This window comes from Zeus faber (assembly GCF_960531495.2).
Source record: "Zeus faber genome assembly, chromosome: 11".
Taxonomy (NCBI): Eukaryota; Metazoa; Chordata; class Actinopteri; order Zeiformes; family Zeidae; genus Zeus; species Zeus faber.
Window position 1 is genome coordinate 19,129,559 of NC_137205.1, and position 20,918 is coordinate 19,150,476.

The following is a 20,918-nucleotide window of genomic DNA, read 5'->3' on the forward strand; positions in this document are numbered from 1 at the left end:
CGCCGGAAATGACGGGCGGGTTGTCACTGTTGTTTTGGTCCCCTTCGCCTTCCTCGCACGGGTTCCCGTTGGGCGGGAGAGGTTCCGCTTGGGCTGAGCGTCGAGTTTGGATTATGTCGGTATTTGGGAGACGTTTGTCTCTCGGTTAAAGACGCAAAGTGATAAATGTCACCAATCTGTATAAATGGTTTCAATATAAATAGTACAATCTATGTCCAGACTGAAGGCCTTAAGATGCAGCACTTGATGTTTGGATATTTGTCGAAAGTATATATTTTATTTATTATTATTATTATTATTATTATCATCATCATCATTTTATATTTTTATTATTATTATTATTATTATTATTATTATTATTATTATTATTATCATCATCATCATTTTATATTTTTAGTATTATTATTATTATTATTATTATTATTATCATCATCATCATTTTATATTTTTATTATTATTATTATTATTATTATTATTATTATTATTATTATTATTATCATCATCATTTTATATTTTTATTATTATTATTATTATTATTATTATTATTATTATCATCATCGTCATCATTTTATATTTTTATTATTATTATTATTATTATTATTATTATCATTTTATACTTTTTTTTATTATTATTATTATTATCATCATCATCATTTTATATTTTTATTATTATTATTATCATCATCATCATTTTATATTTTTATTATTATTATTATTATTATTATTATTATCATTATTATTATTATCATTTTATACTTTTTTTTATTATTATTATTATTATTATTATTATTATTATTATTATTTATGTTGAACAACTGTGATACTTCTGTAACACAGTACATTCCTCCAACGAAATAGCCACCTCACATAATTCAAGAGAAGAGATCATTGAAAATCATCCACAGAGGAATGGTTGTGATCCTTCCTTTTTTTTACATTTTTCCACTCATTTATTGCCTTCTATTAATGTAAAGCACGTTGTCATGCATGAAAGGTGCAATACCAATAGTTCGCTATTATTATTCTAACATTTTTTTCTGGATGTCACGTCAGTAATCAGGGCATATTGCTTGTGTTCTTGTGTACCTTCCAAACGGATGTACAATTTTGACATTAGTACTACAGTATTGTTATGTTTATATTTCTGATATTTACGGTACATTACAATAGGTTTTGCTAAAGCTGGGCCATGGTCAAGTTGAAAATGAATTTGCGGATCAAATCTTTAGAACTGAAGTTGCTTACCACATTCAGTCAAATGTAGTATCATGTGTGGTCTTGGTGCAGAAGCGGAGGATCATTTGAATAATTCTTATTCAACCTAATCAAATTTTAATTAATACTAATTCAATACCACTTCGTAATTAATTCTAATTCAATGTTACGGATATTAAAGGGTTGCTTCAATCTGCAGTTTGTCTATCGGTGGTCTTAAATAAAGAGGCAGACAGACGGTGGTTTTACTTGTCACAAGGGTCGGATCGGAGATGTGCTAAGGAGCAGCTCTCTAAGTCGAACGGTTTATTTTGGGAAGTCAGAAACAATATATAGTCAGTTTGGCTTTACTGGTCATTGGTGAACTATGTGACGAATGTTGTTCTCGCCCTTGTAGCTGCGTCAAGGTGAGGCCTGAACACCGATAGCTGCGTCTGGACTCCAAGGCTTGGATGTCTGTGGGAATTATGTGAATTATGGAAAATATGTGACTGGGGTTCTATGAGGTTGTGTTCGTCATTATGCGTGTGCATATATGTTTATGTGATTCAATAAGATTTCTATATATTGTGACAGTATTTTGTTACAGTAACAATATCTGTATTTCAGCACCCTAACCTGAGAGGGCTTGGTTATAAAAAAAAAATGCAATATAGGTTTGTTTTCTGTGGGAAGAGGGGAAATGTAATAATGTGACTTAGAAAAGCAATAATGCTTTATTTAATTAGCATTAAAATAACATGGTTGGAGGCATTTCACTCAGATTACATGAATAAAACTACATTCACAAGCAGGGCTCACAGACTCAAGTATGCAATCGTTTATTATTTTACAATCAACACATTTCAGAAGCTCTTGGCAAAACATGGTTTTGCAAATTACAAAACTGGCATAGTATTACTGTTGTTCACACACCTTCTGGATGTCTAATTAATACATTGAAATGTAATATGCTTATATATATTTTAAAACATTTGCATTAATAACAGTACACACCTCATCCATTTCTAACAGGTTGGAAACAACATATTAGGGAGCTGGATGCAATTAATGTAGAGCGGTGTAGAGCCAAATCGAGAAAAATAAATTAAAATCTAAAAGGACATTTTGAAAAGTACACGACGAAGACTGCTATATGAATAGGTTCAAGCCAAATAGACATACAAAAGGCCTTTGAAAAAGGAAGTTTGACTTTCTTTTCCTCAAGATAATTTTCCCATCCCTTTAAAACAGCCAGATGAAGAGGCTTTGTGTGGAGTACAAGGAGCCTTTCTCACCATATGCTGTATATACAGTACATATAACCTACGTTAACCTATGGATCGTCCTCACAGTTTTAATTTTAGGGTTTGGTTACTTTTAAATGCGTCACATCAAAATTTGGCAATTGAAACAAAATGATCATGTGGATAAATACATAAAAAAATATATACGTGAAGCCAATATATAAAATAATTTGAGAAAAGCAACACATCTATTTGTGCCGCCGTTTCATTTTCCCTTGTAGTAAAACAGCATTCCTGAAGAAGCAGCTGCTTTTAATGCATTCAGTTATTGTTTTGAGAAACATTTCCAGGTTATTTTAGCAGATTAAAACACACACACACACGGTATTATCAGACATAAATATCAAACACTCTTGTTAAAAAAAATAATAAAAAAGGGAAGCTTTAACAATGCAAAGGAAAAGGAGTTTAATGAGTAAAAAGTGAGGCGTGAGAGGTAAACGAGAATGTGAGATCCTTTGGAATCGGTGCCTCTGGGATGAACCCAAACCTCAGTTGAAACACTGGTGATGTTTAAAACCGTACTTGTAGGCATAACTTTTGCCACAGTCTACGCAGCTGTAAGGCTTTTCCCCCGTGTGTGTCCGTAAGTGTATATTCAGAGAGCTTTTCTGCGAGAAGCTTTTGCCGCATTCTTGACACGTGTAGGGCTTCTCCCCGGAGTGCACGCGCTGATGTAATTTCAGGTAGGTTTTCTGAGCAAAGCGCTTCCCGCAGACAGTGCAGCTGAAAGGCTTCTCCCCAGAGTGCCTTCGGATGTGGACCTTGAGGCTGCTCAGGTAGTTAAATATCTTCCCGCAGAACAGGCACTCAAACGTCTTCAGCGCCTTCCCGTGCCTCTGCTCCACTAAATGCTCTTTGCTCGCGTTCATCTGCCCGTTGTTCATGAAGTCGGAGTACTCCCCGGTCGCCGGAGCGGCGTTTGTGTTGTCAACAAACGTGCTCAGTCCGGAGTCGCCGATCAGGTTGTCGATGAGCGCCGCCTGTGCGCCTTGCTGCGTCTGGGCGCCGGAGGTCATGGGGAAGTTGTTCAAGTCTCTCGGGTGAAGTCGGAGCTCGTTGACGGCTCTTTGAAGGGAACTGTCCCCAAACGCCCCCCTCCCCATGTTGCCTGACGAGGCTGACGAGACAAAGCCAGACAGGTCACAGAAGGTTGTGAATTACATAAATATTTGTATGCACGCACATTTTATTTTTGTTTCGCTTTGAATCGGGAGGGCCAACTTACTTTTCCTGTTTCCAGAAAGTGTCATCTGTTGACCGATGGGTTGATCGTCATAGATCTCCTCTTTCACAAAGATTAGGTCGGGCTCACTATCGACCAAGTTTATTGCCTGGTCCCAAAAGAAGAACAGGAGCACAGTTGGTGAAATAGAATATTTTATCACACGGACAAATGCCCATCCTCTGTTAGCACGAGGGAATAACAAAGGAATTTAAAAAGTGTTCTCATCAAAACACTTTGGATCATTTCAGTGAGAAACAAAAAATAAAGAAACATTCTAGAGCATTGAGCAATTTCATAAAAGGTAATGGTATAGATCGGTGATTCTGAACGCCCCCCCTCCTTATCGAGGACCCCCAATTTGATGAGAGTAGGCCACAGACCCCATTTGGTAGCGTTTTGTCTCTGGGATCAATCTGAGAAGATTGTTATTATTTAGATATCGATTCAGCCCAAAATTCCAAACCTGTCTATAAGCTACTATAAGTACGAGACAACAGTTTAGTGAAACAGTTATTTTTATAAATTTTTTTAATGGCGCTAATGTCTTGTAAATGAAATTGGGGAACCTCTTGATAACATTATACGTGACTGTCCCCTCAGTATTTGTAATGTTGTGATTCCTCACGGTGAGGGCGTGAGGGACACTCACTGACCTGTGGCCTCAGGTCTCTGGTAGCGGCCGCTTCCACTGTTTCTTTACTTTGAGTGCTGGGCCTCACTTCTCTCCAGAGGTCACTGCACCAGTCTTTCCCAAAGACACCTTCAATGGCAGGGGGGTGGTGATGGTGCTGCTCTGTAAGGGATGGCAAGCGTAACCTTAGCAGGGTTCAACATTCACCTCTTGTTCGGGCGCTCCCTCGTTCACCCCTGCGGGGAGGCCGGTCATTCATGAGTCCTATGGAAGCCTATAGGGGACTATAGTAAAGCAAGTAACCAGTGTTATTTTCTGGTAAGGGGGCGTGGCCATTGCAATCACTAGTGTAGTGAATACTGACAGACTGCAGGAACGAGACTGAGGACGGTGATGAGATGAGATGTATATAGTGTATACAGAGTATAGTGTATACAGTGTATACAGTGTATATTATGTGTATATAGTATATATAGTATATATACTGTAGTGATTATTGTGTATATAGTGTATATATAGTGTATATATAGTGAATAGAGTGTATATATAATATCGATGACCATGCTTGACGCTGAAACGTCGCGCACGCCGCGGTATTGCACGCAGCGCACAATACAGGCCGCCAGAGAGCTGGTCAAGAGTCCGAACAGTCGGTCAACAAGTAGGTCGTCAAGTGAGGAGTACCTGTATTTCAGTTCCATTTCTTTTTTTGTTTTTTTTTGTACTCCACTAACACCACCATACGTGGAATATGATAACGCTATTGTGGAATTACGTTTTCATATTAAAATTGTCCCCTCAAGGCTTCCATAACGTACTGTCTGTCCTATTCGGGGGGGGGGGGGGGGGGCTCATGGACGTCCGCAGCAAGTTTGTTTTGAGTGACACGTTAGTGAATTTCACAAGCTACATAAATGTAAAAAAGACACCGAAACCACTTAAAAATTAAGTCAAAGGAATAAAATATATATATATATATATATATATATATATATATATATATATATATATCGTGGCAGTTGGACTTCTCCAAGTAGGCCCGGGTCCGCTTCGCCCATTACTGACTTTATGTGTGTGTGTGTGTGTGTGTGTATGTGTATATATATATATATATATATATATATATATATATAATATTTATATTTGGGCATTATATCACCCGAATATAAATACAACGCGCGAGAGGTCCGAAAATAGAACGAATCTTTTCATAGTGACACGAATCCCAAAATAAGAGCCGGACCCGTCATGGCTACCGAGCGGGCAAACCGGTTAGCGTCGCCGCACTGCCGAAATCACCAACCTTCCGCGAATTTCTCCGCGCCCGGGGCCCCGCTCTGGCTGTTGGCCGCGGCGGGGTTGTGCACCTCCCTGGCCGCCCTGAGCTGGATCTCCAGCGAGAAGCATCTCCTCTTCAGGGCGTCGTTCTCGCTCTTCTGCTGGGAGAGCTCCGTGTGGTGGGCGGCGGAGCACTGGTCCGCCAGAGCGCTTATTTCAGCCAGAGCCGCCTTGGTCAGCCTCTCCAAGACGGCCGCGAGCTGCGGTCCGAAGCCTCTGCTGGCGGTGTCGCACATCATGTCGGAAGGCTGGGACGTTCACCGTGCGGTGAGTGAGGGGAGGGGGGGGGGAGGGGGAGAGGACGCGTTGGACCGGAGCTCTCGGCGACGCCACCCGGGATGTGACCGGAGACCGGGGACCGTGTGGGGATAAAGAGTGGAGCGGGATTGATGCGCGACGGGCGAACGGCTCGAATCTTTCGAACGACGCGGGCGCCGCTCCAGAAAAGGAGTCGGTCGAGTGAATGAATCGGACTCGCGGACTGAAAACAACCGCTGACAAACAAAGGACACTCGGGGGCCCGAAAATGACCCTTTGAAAGAAAATGCATTGTGGCACATTCACATTTAATGCGACTTATTCCACCAAAACACACCGCTGGTGGCGGAATGGAACGATTTCACTGAGTGACGCGTCGAGCACCGAATCCGAATGAAAGGAGTCGAACCTTTCATCGCTAGGGCGCTCCTGTCGTCGCAGGGGATTGTGGGAGAGGGTGAAGGCAGCCATGGCGGTGTTATTATTATCTCCTCTCCTGCGGGGACGGTTCCCTTTAGTCTTTGCCCAACTAACAAGACATTTACTCAAGATAATTAATATTGTACAAATATCATGTGTGATGAGGATAAAGATGTATACTGTAGCCTTTGGCTGACAAGAAAATATTTTTAACTGGATACTTCATATATTATTTTATGAACTGTCTTTACTATTCGACAGTATATATTACAACCATTGTTTGTTTGGTATGGTCAACGTTTCTCTAGCTTCTCTCTATTATTACTTTGTTATTACTGTGTGGTTGTGCCGACGGGGAAAAACGAAACAAAACACACTTTCCCTCTGGAGATGAATATAGCATGAATAAGTACCGCTTATCTATTTGTAGCAGCACTTCCTACAGTTGTGTTATAACTCGCACCCAAATTGACCAATAATGGCAAAATAGATATTTATCGATGAAATCTTGAGTTGACCATATTTTGAATAGTTTTGTTTGGTACCCGTTTTATGATTCGAATAAAGCACTTTATTCTCTCTTCCCCGATTTCATTTTTTTTTTTTTTTTTTGAAACCAATTTCCTGCAAGATATGAATGGCACGAGGGCTTGAGGCTTCTGCATCCCGCCTATTATGAGCAATTAAATAAACTGGTTGCCAATAAATTCCTGCTCATGGGATACCAACCAAAATTACGCGTCGACCATACTTTAAATCATTCATAAAAATGAGCTATGTCAAGCATGAGATTTATTTTAATGAACAAATTAGAAAAATACATAGTTCCCAAAGAGTGCAGGGACGACCTGGGAGGTTTAAGAGAAACGTGACCAAGACAGAAATGCACGTAAAATGCACCGTATTTTCACATGCATTGTAACAGCACATAAATAGGCAACGCACAGACAAATGTACACCAATGTCGAAACATTGATAGTTTATTACACGAAACAATAACATTTAAATCAGAGTTGGCTGACGGCGTTGTGTGAAGTGGTCGCATGTAGCCCAGGTACTCTTAATTCAGTACCAAGCATGTGCATATTTGAATCTGTGTGCGCCGCTATGTGTTTTTTTAGATTACAGTTTTTTGTGAATCCCTTCCCACACTGAACACAGACAAACGGTTTCTCGCCCGTATGCGTGCGCTGATGCATATCGAGAGTGCACTTCTGGATGAAACCCTTGCCACATATCGGACACCGGTACGGCTTCTCCCCGGTGTGTGTGCGTTGGTGTGTGTAGAGGTGGCCTTTCTGCGCGTAGCGCTTTCCACACAGCGTGCACCTGAACGGTTTCTCCCCCGTGTGACTCCGCTGGTGTATCTCTAGCTGGCTGAAACATCTGAAGCTCTTTCCGCACTGAATGCAGCCGAATCTCTTGGCGGACGAGTTCCTCAGGCTGTGAATCTTCATGTTCTTGGCCAGACTCAAGCTTTGGGTGGTGCCGGCGACGTTTCGGCCGGGAGGCTCCAGGTTAGTTTGCGCGGGCGTGAGCTGTGAGTTCTGGAAGTCCGCCCGCGTAGGACCGAACCTCTGCGCTTCCTGTAACCTTGGCCCCGACGTGGACGACGGAGCACACATCCTCATAAAGCTCCCGCTGCATCGCTGTCGATCTGGAGCCGCTTTGGGATACGTCTCGGCGCCGAAGCTCTTCTTCGTCTTCTGGGGATCCGGTTGGACGTCTTCATTTCCTGTTGTGATGATCGCAGCTTCTGTTTGCATTAAAACAATATTTGAAATAGAACAGGTAAGAGCACTTCAGGAAGAATTCAGGTATAACAGCAGCAGAACACACACACAGAACAGTGCAAGTAAAAAAAAAAAAGATACAAATAAAAATGAATAACACAAGTGGCGGTTACACTAGTATCAAGTACAAATAGTATACAGAAACAATGCTCTGCAATAATATTCTATGATAGTACTTGTAATAAGCTGGTAAAGAAAATACATGCAAAGCCATATTATATAAATATATTTGTATAATTTATCGATATATATGGCAGTGAAAATAATGGTAATAAATATTTTATATTAATAATAATAACACTAACTGCACTACGTATTATAACAATAGTAATATTTGAACGCAAAATTACTACAAATATAGTTCACTTCAGTTGATGTTTGAATAGACAATATTATTTTAGATAATAACAATTTGCTTACTCACTCTTTTCACTGCCCTGTTGTGGCCGGCTTTCCCAGTCGTCCAGCTCACTCGGCTCCACCTTAATCACCAGCAGCTCGGGGTGCTCCGTCGCTGGCTTGAGCTGCTGAGAGAACACCACTGATTGTTTTTATCGACTGTTGAGATTAAGTCAACCTCCACCATGCCCTCCGCACACGAATACCGCTCTCATTTCGGTTTTGCTCAAACCCAATAAGGACCTTCCTTTAGCCTCCAGTTATAGACCCATAAGCCTTATTAATTGCAATTTAAAGATTATAAGTAAAACACTAACCAACAGAATTGAGAAAGTAATTCCATTTATAATTCACCCAGACCAACAGGCTTTGTCAAGGGCAGACACTCATCCTGCAATATGCAGCGTTTATTCAGTCTGATCAGCATATCTCAATGGAACAACTTAAATACCGTTATTGCTTCCTTAGCTGCCGAAAAAGCATTTGACAGAGTTAATTGGACATAACTCTTTTCCACCCTCAACAACTTTGGCTTTGGAGAGTCCCTCATTCAATGGATCAGAATCCTGGACAACTCGCCATCTGCTTCTGTCATCACCAATGTTTACACTTCACAGCGTTTCACTCCACAACGCGGCAAGACAAGGATGTCCGCTCTCCCCTTTACTATTCGCCATCTTTATTGAACCCCGCGCGGCCGCCATCCGTCAAAACTGTAATATCATTGGCACACAAACAGGAAACTCTGTTCACAAAATAAGTGTTCAATGTTAAATCAAAATGTTCAGCCATCTCAGACTATTTAATAAACTGGACTAAAACCACAGTCTTACCACTCGATGGGGAAGACTGGAATGTTCACTCGATGGAATAACCTACCCATGTTTCTAATTGGTAGCATAGCAGAAGTGAAAAGGAATTGAGAAAAAAAAAGAGAATTAAACTAGCAACACTACAAAAAAAAACAAAGACCGTGGAGGCCTAGCAGCCCCAAACTTCAGCTACTACTATCTAGCGAACCATCTTCAAATTATAATTAAATGGTTACAACCAGAGCAACAATCGGGCCATGGATGGCGAGACATTAAACAAACAGAATGCCAGGGTTTATCAATATCTGATCTCCCATTCCGTACGGAATCAATAAGGAAACATAATTGCTTTAAAAACCCATTAATCACAACGGCTCTGTCCGTCTGGGGGAAATTCATCGAACCCAGTGGTCACACTCTATCTCCAAACAAATTCACCCTAATCTGGCACAAGCCAGATTTTCTGGGTAAAATCACCAATAATCTTCAGGTCTTGGAAAAGACAAGGAATTACTCATCTGGAACCAACTTTTGAAAACAATTCGCTTATATCCTTCCCAACTTTAACCCAAAGGTATGATATCGGTGGCCACGGCTTCCTTCAATTCCTTCAACTACAGCAGTCTCTAAAAGTTAAAATCTAATTCATTCAACGAACAACATCCTACAACCACCTCCGATGACTGAACATCTCACTCATATCGGTCATTTTAAAAATCAATTTTCCAGAATATACAAACTTTATTTAAAACAGAAGACACTTCATCGTTACCTAAGATGGAATGGGAAAAGAGACCTTGCTGTTTCCTCCGATATCAACCTGTGGAAGCTTATGTGCAACGACACCTTTTCTATGACCCGCAATTCAAAAATGCAACTCATCCAAAATAAGATTCTGCACAGAGCCCATATCACGGAACACAAAACGTTCAAAATGGGTTTTGTGGATAAAGACGTCTGTTCTTATTGTTCCCTCAATACCAGAGACGACTACTGGACCGGGGGCGGGGGCTGGGGGGTGCCTGCATCTGGCGTCCATGTGTTGGTTTGAAGATGGTTGCGGGTTTGGGGCTCGGGTCAGGGGCGAGGTGTGCCGGGTTTCGGGTTTGGGTCGTGTGCCGGTTTCGGGTGGGCGCACTGAGGAACGGTCGGGTCAGGGGTGGGGTCGGCGTGGCTGCTGCCGGGTGTACTGCACCCCTGTTTTGATCTGGTTGTGCTTGGCCCATCTCTCCCAGTGTCAAAACTCATACTCAGCACATACACCACACAATAGGCCTAGGGCTTGCGGGACGGGTGGGGTGCGAGCTATGTGGGTGGGGATGTGGCAGGCGGCTGCCATCTTGCCCGTCACGCTCCTGCCCCGATGTGCTTCTCATCCATCCTGAATTTTTAATACCACTCATATTAGCTTAGAACACATACACTCGCACATAATCTTACTCCGAACAACCTTCCACCAGACCAGGGTCTGCTGGGCAGGAGGGTTGCGAGTGATTCGAGTTTGACACGCTTGGAGGACTCGCACCCCCACACCTCGCAATTTTAACTGCAATTGCTAACAGCACACATTGAGCACTGGGGTTTTCCTGGGTCGCGGGGCGCTGTTGGCATTGGTGTGGGGGTGTGGTTGGCCGGGGGGATACCGGGTCAGTCCCCTGCTGGCTGGCTTCGAGTCCTGGCGTCTTGCACCTGGTGCTGGGTGGTTTCTGGCGTGTTGTGACCCGGCGGAGCGCCGCCAGGTGCCTTCCGGGGCTTGCTTGCTGTTGTGTGCCTTCCGGGGCTCACTTGCTGTTGTGGGTGCGGGTTGGGGTGCGGGGGGCGGTTGTCCGCCCTTGTTCCCACTGTGTCACTTCTCTGCGGCGGGTGCCCCGGGTGCTGGTTGGTGGTGGAGGGCCCACATATCTGGCGGCCTGCGGGCATTAGCTGGGCTGACATCCATGTTCCCTGCGTGGAGCATACCTGGCTACGTGGATGGGCGCTTCGGGGGCTTGCGGGGGGAGGAGGTGTCTGGCCGGTTGTGTCAGGACCGGGCAGTTCAGTCGGGAATTCAGTCTGTCTGCGCAGGACCTGGCTCCGGGCCTGGGGTCTGTGCCTGACGTCCGCGGCCCAGGTTCTGTGCCTGTGGCTGCATCTTGTGCGTGCGCGTGGAGATAGTTTGTATGTGTGCCCCTCAGGGGAGCAGGGTCTCCTCGCACACTCCAGGACTGGATTATGGTCCGTGGGGGCGGCGTGGGAGTTGCTCCGCTGGCTTCCGGCTTCTCTGGGGGCTGGGGCTGGGGGGCGGGGGTCCGCTATGATATAAAACCGACCCTATACACCAGAACCAATTGGGACAAGTCCTGTACCCTTACCATGCCCCTTCACATGCACACACATAACACACACACACACACACACACACACACACACACACACACACACACACACACACACACCTTGAACAAACCCCCCGCATTCCCCTGGTTACATCCCTCTCCTTTCCTCCCTCATTTACTGCCATAATTATGACAGGAAGAGGCCTCGTACCAAATTGCTGTTCCAGTTTTCCTGGACTTAATCAACTGTTTCGATACATGTTCGGAGTTCTTGGTGATTAAAGAATTAATAAAGAGTTGCATTGCAGGGTGAGAAGTTGAACTCCACTTGCAGAGTGATGCAATAGCACAAAAACACTCTGTGCTGTATGCCCAGCATAATGACGACACAGGTTGAAAAATAAAAGTTTTTAAACGAGCATTTTGGGACATTCAACATCACACATTCTGATAAGTTGTCTTACTTCATCTTGATGCACAGCGCTCGTCTCGACGGAGGGACATCTGCTCTCTGCCGGACGCTCACTATAGAAAGATAGATGGATATAAATAGATATGGAGTTTGTTTGATATGGAGAGACAGACAGATTGACAGACAATTGTTTGATATGGATGTACAGACAGAAAAACAGACATAGATAAATGATAGATAGATAGATGGATAGATGGATAGTGTGATACAGACAGACAGACAGATAGATAGATAATTGTTGGATATATATATACACAGACAGACAGATAGAAAAGCATTTCACATCTAAACAATAGGCATTAATGATAAAGCAATAAGAAAAATAGAAGCAAAAAAAATACAATCGGCAATATACAACAAACCCAAATAATGAACTAAAAATGTGGAAAAACTCGACATTATACAATAAACTAAAAGTGAAGAACAAACACTAAACATTCACAATAAACAACATAAAGTTGGCTGTAAACAAAGAAAAAAAACCGCCCTTCACATATCAGCAATTCACATGTCGTCAAACAGAGGAATTCGTGCAAGTTTGCGCTGATCCACAGATGAATACAACCTGCACATGCACTGGCGCGGAAAACAAAACGCTCATAACAAAACATGACGGATGTTGCTGCGGGTGTGTATCAACTCCAGTCGAACGGCTTCGTTTTTCACCTTTTTATCGCCGGCCCGGTCCTCCCGGGCTCCGGTCCGCCGCCGCGGCTCCCCTTCCCCGCGGGGGTCCGCCGCTGAGCCTCCCGCCCGTGTCCCGGTGCCCGCGCGATCCACAGCAGGTTCTCCATCAGCTGCACTTTCTCCGTGAGCGACGCCACCTCCTTCCGCCCGCGACCGATCTCGATCCTCAGCATCTTGGACTCGATCTCCACGAGTTTGCCGATCTCCAGGACCGCGGCTTTGGACAGGGCGTCCATGACGGAGACGAGCTGCGAGTGGAAGGAGAAGACCGAAGACATGCCGTTGGTTTCGGTAGTCGCCTCGATTCGTGCTTGGAATGGGAGTTGTTGCAGTTTCGGCAGGAAAACATCCACTGTCCAACACAGTGATAAATAATAAAATAAGGATATGCGTGCGCGCACACGCTGTTAAAACGACATCGTTTCCATCTACCGGATGGGAGGGTGCATCACAAAGTCACTGGCGTTTCGCTGCGTTCTTCACTTCTTTGTTTCTGTCTTTGGCAATATGCCGCAAAATGCTTAAAAGTAAATACACACATATTTGAAACGTTGTTATAACATTTGAAGAAATGTGACCTCACTTTGATTGACTTCATGCATGAGACGCAGAACACATATTACTATACAAACAGAACAGCTAGGCGGACCATAGTACAGAAAACTATTTTGATTACGTTTTAAGAAAAAGATGAGGAAATTGGTTTCCATTTGGTTTCCTTTTGGTTTCCATTGGGCCATCAAGCTAAAGCGTCTATATATATATATATATGAGAGAGAGAGAGAGTATATCACATAGTATATACAGAATCAGGGGCTTTGTGGAAAGTTTTGGCCAGCGGATTAAAAAGAAAGAAACTCACTTCTGCTTCTTCAGAATGGGAACTAGAGTGTGTGGCAGAAAAATGCAGTCGTCATGGAAACTCACGTAAACATATAAGGGGAATTCCCCACAGCGCCACTGACCAACCCCTGTTGTATATATGTATATACACACACACGCACGCACACACACGCACGCACACACACACACGCATGCACACACACACGCACCTACACACACACACACACACACACACACACACACACACACAACATTTAAAGTGGATGAGTTGCCTTAAAGTACAAGATGATGCAGGTACCAGGGGACCTCATCATTATAACGTCTTTGTGACACACATACTGTAATGAGCTCCATGATGTGTGATTTGTGATGTCACAGGACCCCATCCTGGAAACTGATCAAATCTATAAAATGAGCAGACAGCTGCTACCTGGAGTTCACTTGAATTTATCTGGCGCTTCCCCTCAATCAAACCACATGGAAGGGACAATGAGCGAGACAATATGGCTGGTGTTGAATGAAATGCGACTGGAGGGGAAACTGTGTGACGTGGTTATCACAGTGGATGACGTGGAGTTCAGCGCTCACAAGGTCGTCCTGAGCGCCTGCAGCGAGTACTTGAGGTAGGCCGTTACACGGAGCTGTCGGTCAGGGAACTTGCTGCTTCTCGACTATGTACTGTGTCACTCGAGTTTGTTTTACTGTGTTTGTTGAAATGTTTGTCTAGTTGGCATCTTTGCTCCAACACCTCCATCAGAAATACCTTGATAAGTGTGTCCTCAATGTGTGTTTGCTAAAATGTTAGTGTGTTTAGGTGTTTGTTTATGTGAACATGTTTATGCGTGTGTGTGTGTTTGTCTCTGTATGTGTCTATGTCTGATTTGATATGTGTTATTAGGTATGTATCCGTGTGTGTCTGCATGTGACTAAGTGCATACATTGCTATCCTGATTTATTTTGAAAGAAAAGTACATCAAAGGTCATGCAGGTCAACAAGACGTCTATCATTATAATATGGTGCTGTATCTATAGAATAGAATATAGCTATATAGAATGTATTTCCCATGTATTTTAATGTACTTTCCATAAAGTTCACCTGGGATAGTTCCTCAATTAGTCTGATAGTCTTAAACTCCACTTCCAGGGTTCTCTTCACCGGTGACTGCGCCCAACCAGAGAAGAGAATCTACACCATCCCCGGTGTTTCTGCATATATAATGGGTCTCCTCGTGGAGTACGCCTACACCTGTTCCATCAATGTAACAATGGAGAACGTTAAGGAGCTGCTGGTTACAGCAGACTACCTCTCCATGCTGGATCTTGTACAAGTATGCTCTGACTTCCTCCAGAACCACCTCAGTCCACGGAACTGCATCGGCATCTGGAGGTTTTCCGACATCTGCTCGTGCCCCGTGTTGAAACGCAAAGTCTACCTCTATATCCTGCAGCACTTTGAGGAGATAGTTTGTATCTCTGAGGAGTTTCTGGAGCTGACGCTGCAGCAGCTGGCCACTGTCATCGAAGAGGACAAGCTGAACGTCAAGCAGGAGAGCGTTGTGTTTGAGACCATCCTGCGCTGGATCAACCACCGCACCCAAGAGCGCAGGGACCACATGGCCCTGCTCCTACCCAAGATTCGTCTGGGCTTGATGACTGAGGGCTGCTTAAACCGTGTTCAAAATAAACTGCTGATGGACAGCATTGAGTGCAAGCCCATGGTCAGTGATGCTCTGAAGGCCATGCATGACTTCAACTTAATAGAACCCTCTAATTTGGGCCCCAGCAACCTCCTGACCCGCCCCCGCCTGCCCTGTGCCATCCTACTAGCCATCGGAGGCTTGAGTGGCGATAATCCCATCAATAGCATCGAGGCATACGATATACGGGCAGACCGCTGGGTTAATGTCATCAATGAAGACAATTGTCCAATGGGTGGTCATGGCGTTGCTTTCCTTAATGGCTTTGTGTATTGCATTGGTGGCTTCAATGGTGTTGATTATTTCAGCAGTGTGCGAAAGTTCGACCTTGTCACCCGCACCTGGCACCAGGTGGCCCCAATGTACTTAGCACGCAGTAGCGTTAGCATAGCTGTGCTAGACGGCTGCATCTATGCCATGGGAGGGAATGATGGACATAATGTACAGAAAACTGCGGAGCGCTATGAGCCAGAGGCGAACCAGTGGACTCTGATCACAAATATGCATGAGCATAGGTCAAATAGCAATGCCACAACACTGCAGGGCAGGGTTTATATCTGCGGTGGTTTACATAGGTCTGAGCATCTGCTGAGTGCAGAGTATTACAACCCTGCCACCAACCAGTGGACGCTGACCAACCCCATGACAAGCAAGCGTAGCGACTTGGGGGTTGTTGCCTATGGAGGCTATGTTTATGCGATAGGAGGCTTTGATGGAGTCAACCACCTTTGCAGCGCAGAAGCATACAACCCAGTCGATGACACCTGGTGTGCGGTTTGCCCCATGTCCACCCCCCGCAGAATCTTTGGGCTGGAGGTGATGGAGGACCTCCTCTTCGTAGTGGGAGGCTTCAATGGCATCACCAACACATCTAAGATGGAGTGCTTCAATGAGAAGACGAACAAGTGGACTGATGCTGATGATATGGGGATTTCCCGCAGCGCGTTGAGCTGTTGCGTGGTGTACGACCTCCCCAACATGGAGGACTACGCGGCTCCGCGGGACGGCATACCCCATCGGCAATAGCAGAAACCTCATACAAGGGTGTAACTACGGGAATCTTTAAGTCCCAGCAGTGAAATTTTAAATGTATCATATGATGCTTGATAAACATATACAATGTGTTATTACATACCTTGACAGAGAAAAAAAATACTAAATACTGTCATTTAATAAAATTTATGAAGCATTTTAACCTTCTTATGTCCAAGCTGAATTCAGGGAAGCGTTGTTATTTTGGTGTGGTCTGATATTTATCCAAATATAATCAACTTAACACACTCTTATCTATTTGAAGGACAATCACAGCTACATCTAAAACACACAAGATTTAAAGAGTATGTTTTTGTATTTTTTGTTGCCACCAGAAAAGTTGTCATAGCACACACAGTAGAATATATTGACGAACTGTTTTGTCAATACAAAAGTTGTTCAAGGTCTTGGGTATATAATGAAGTCAAAATAGTTGATCAAATCCGATGTCTTAATAGGTAAAAACAAGGTTTTATCACAACTGCTCACAACTTTGTTTCAGTTGACCCAAGGTGTGAGAGGAGCCATTAACTAATGACCTGAAAATTCATGACCCCCTGGTGGGGGCCATTAGAGGTGTCGATCTGCAGCAGAATGGGTCATCTCTCTGACTCTCAGACAAAGGATTGAGGCTATAGTCGAGTGGGAGTGAGGAGAGTGAGCAATGCAAGAAATGTGACAAATGTTGATTGAAAACGTCGCAAACTATATACAGAAACTCCAAAAAATGGCTTTAGGTGAGAAGGGCAACTCTCCAACCAACAATCATGTTCAAGTCAAATGAAAATTTTAATTCATGAACAAAATATCTATTCAAGATCAAGAGGTTTATTTGTCACATATATACACATATGTTCATATATATATATGCAGTGAAATGGCTTAATGTGTATATATATATATATATATATATATATATATATATATATATATATATATATATATATATATATATATATATATATATATCAACAATATATCATATATATAAAAAAATATATATGTATATATATATATATTTTATATATATATTTATATATATATTCAGAGGAGTAGGAGCATGTGGTCTTGGCCTGCTAGCTGGTGTAGGTGCATAATGATTTTCTGTGGCAATTTGTAGAGGTGCTCTCATAGGGCATCGATAAGAACAGCTGGAATAGTCTATGACGTTCAAATAATTCCATTCCTTTACTGTAATGCAGCCTTATGAATTTGAGTTCAAGACTCATTCTCCAAGTTGCTGCACTTTCACACACACACACACACACACACACACACACACACACACACGTCTGAGCCATTCGAAGCTTTGTGACATGCCAGGACTTCTACACTTTGTGACAGCTTCTACTCTGCCATGTAAGGACTGGAGGCTTTAAATGTATATTTAATACAACACAGACAATTCCATTACATAACTATAGGACACAGAATGGCGATTGTGTCCTGTGGCTAAAATGTTTGAGAATTGTGCAGAATGTTCTGCTGAGTTGTAAGCATACTATATTTCGCCCACAATACGTCACCTTTGCTCCTGCATCAGAGCCTTCCATGGGAGCCCTCCATCAGCATCCTCCAACGTTCCCGCAAACCAAAATGATACAACCAATTTCTGATGTCAACGAAGAGCTGATCGGTAAACGGTATATCATTCTGTGCGACAACGACCCTTAACCAGGCATCATTCAAGATGTTGATAGAGAGACTTGTGCTTTGGTCAAAACAATGCACAGGGTTGGGGTCAATAGGTGGCCAATAAAGGATGATGTGATCTGGTATACACATGACATGGTTGGACTTGTGCCAGAACCAAAACCAGTGACGTAAAGGCACATCAAGGCTCTTGTTTTAGTTACGTGTACCAAAAACCTCAAACTTGCAATGAACTTACTCCTCAGGCTGAACTGAGAACTAGTTGGACTTGGTACACAATGTAATATAGTGGTGAGATGCCTTAAGTGTTATGAGTTTGTGTATTGTATTAGATTTTATGTTCGTGCCACATCAACCTTAATCCATAAAATCTTTGAAACATGAATATCAGTTTGACCCGGTCTTTACTGCAATATCTCTACTATGACACATGTTACACCTTCTGTTTTGTTACTGTTCTCTACAGTAGCCAATTGTTAATGTTAAATTATTAACATTTACCATTAACATTGTGTCTTTACCGACACAAGATGTCATTACCGCAGGAACTCTTTATTTTAATATCATGACTTTTATTTGAAAATTTTATTTTAACATTTAAGTAACATCTGAGGTTACAGTCTCAACTTTCCATGGCTTAAAGGAAACGATCATATACCTTTTTTTTTAAATTATTTTCAGTATTTACAATGAAGCACAAAGCTTAACAAAAATTGAGTTCAATGTCTTAAAATTTTAAAGAAATTAAAAAAGGAAAATGAATATGTGGCAGTTCTGCCTGCCACATGCAACCCAAGTGGCGTATTCAGGGCCGTCTGGCACAGAGACAGACGAAGGGGTGGAAAACATACAGGTTTATTGTGGATCAAGCCCCCGGAGCAGATGGACACAGGTCATGGCATGGCTCCTCCCTCTGCTGAGTGTGTGTGGGGATGGGGGTTTTACCTTGTGGTGTGGGGATGGGGTGGTTTGAGCAGCCACACCTGACCTGGATCTAGGTAATTGGGATCAGAGTGGCTGCATACCTGTTGCTTGTTGGTTGGTCTAACAAGCAACAGGTAAAACCCCCATCCCCACACACACTCAGGAGAGGAGCCCGTTTCATGACACATGCCTATCTGCTCCTGCCCCAATTCCAACTGGCCCACTCATGGTTTATGAACCATGGTTATACTATGGGTTAATCACACTATACTATGATTTCCCTACAGTTTTACCACAGTATTTCCACCATGGTTTTGCGACTATGCTCCATAGCTTAACATGGTTTAACATGTGGAGACGTGGCTATAGACTGTAAATTTGTGCATTTTGAGCATTCATACATATTAAGCTACATACATATGACCGTATGTATATGTATGTGACAAATAATCTCTTGAACTTGAACATACTTTGTGATGTATAATTTAAAATGTAAAAATCCATATGCCTTACTTTTGAGCTTCTGTCGATCATTTGAAAGTTATAAACTTTTTTTTGTGTATTTTAACCTTGGATTACACATAGTCATACCACATCCTGTGTATCAATGAATGACCAAAGGAGTTTTTTATTTGGATCATAGTGAGCCATGATAATACCGTGGTAAATAAATAAGCAAATACTGCTTCCTCTCTTAACCATAACAAACCATAGTAGCATCATCGATAACAGTACAATAAGCATAGTTATCATAGTTAGTGCCATAGTAAAACCATGGTAGCACCATGGTTAACACAAAGTACCATAGATAAACGATGGTAGTGACATGGGCATAGTAATCATAATTACCATAAAGTACCATGGTTACTATATAAGAACCATAGTGAAAGGGTCATCAGGAATTAGCCAACCTGGCTGCGTTTTAGAGGAGGTGGCGTGGTCGGTCTCCATCACACACCAGCAGCAAGATAATACACCAGCAACACTGACGCCATTCAAACAAATGTCATCATTAAAAAAATAGAAACATGTCTCCTCTTCAATCTCTTCTCCAATGACGGCCTCCTTCCCATGATAACGTGTTTCTTTATCAGTTCAGCTTTCAACACCATAGTCCCCACCAGACTGGCTGTCAAGCTGATGGAGCTCGGATTGAATGGTCCGCTGTGCACCTGGATCCTGGACTTCCTCACAGGCCGCCCCCAGGTGGTCAAGGTGGGGAAGTACATGTCAAGCTCCCTCACCCTGAATACAGGATCCCCCCCCAGGGCTGCGTCCTCAGCCCCCTACTGTACTCCCTGTACACACATGACTGTGTGGCCAGGTCCAGCTCCAACACCATCATCAAGTTTGCTGACGACACCGTGGTCGTGGGCCTGATCACCGACTGCGATGAGAAGGCCTACCGCGAGGAGGTGGCTGACCTGTCACTCTGGTGCCAGGACAACAGCCTACACCTGAACGTCAGCAAAACCAAGGAGCTGATTGTGGACTTTAGGCGAGGATCACAATCGAGGACGCACGCGCCCTTGTGGATTAATGGGACTTCTGTCTGGGATATCTGGGAGTCCACATCACAGAGGACTTAACATGGACTGTACACACAGACACTCTGGTGAGAAAGGCGAGGCAGCGTCTCTACCACCTCAGGCAGCTGAGGAAATTCCGGGTCTCGGTAAGGATCCTCAAGTCCTTCTACTCTGGAGCAGTGGAGAGCATCCTGACAGGCAACATCACTGCCTGGTTTGGGAACTGTACTGCCCAGGACAGGCGGGCCCTGCAGAGGGTGGTGCGTTCAGCTGAACGTACCACTGGAACTACCCTCCCCCCCTTGCAGGAGCTATACACCAGGAGGTGTAGTAGCAGAGCCCGTAGGATCATGAAGGATCCTCATCACCCCAACAACGGACTGTTC

At 43.4% G+C, this 20,918-nt stretch overlaps 2 protein-coding genes across 2 annotated transcripts; one reads left to right on the forward strand and one right to left on the reverse strand.

Moving 5' to 3' along the window:
- Window positions 1-2,012: 2,012 nt before the first annotated feature.
- LOC307237327 (uncharacterized protein) lies at window positions 2,013-13,132 on the reverse strand (the record flags this gene model as incomplete). Its single annotated transcript, XM_080010040.1, has 8 exons — window positions 2,013-3,621; window positions 3,730-3,835; window positions 4,383-4,522; window positions 5,664-5,946; window positions 7,399-8,132; window positions 8,594-8,696; window positions 12,160-12,220; window positions 12,834-13,132. 8 exons carry the CDS (start codon window positions 13,130-13,132, stop codon window positions 2,993-2,995), a joined length of 2,355 nt encoding a protein of 784 aa, XP_079866166.1. The 3' UTR covers window positions 2,013-2,992.
- A 1,054-nt stretch (window positions 13,133-14,186) lies between these two features.
- On the forward strand, window positions 14,187-16,420 carry LOC307237328 (kelch-like protein 10; the record flags this gene model as incomplete). Its single annotated transcript, XM_080010041.1, has 2 exons — window positions 14,187-14,320; window positions 14,842-16,420. The coding sequence occupies 2 exons, from the start codon at window positions 14,187-14,189 to the stop codon at window positions 16,418-16,420; spliced, it is 1,713 nt and encodes a 570-aa protein (XP_079866167.1).
- Window positions 16,421-20,918: the final 4,498 nt, after the last annotated feature.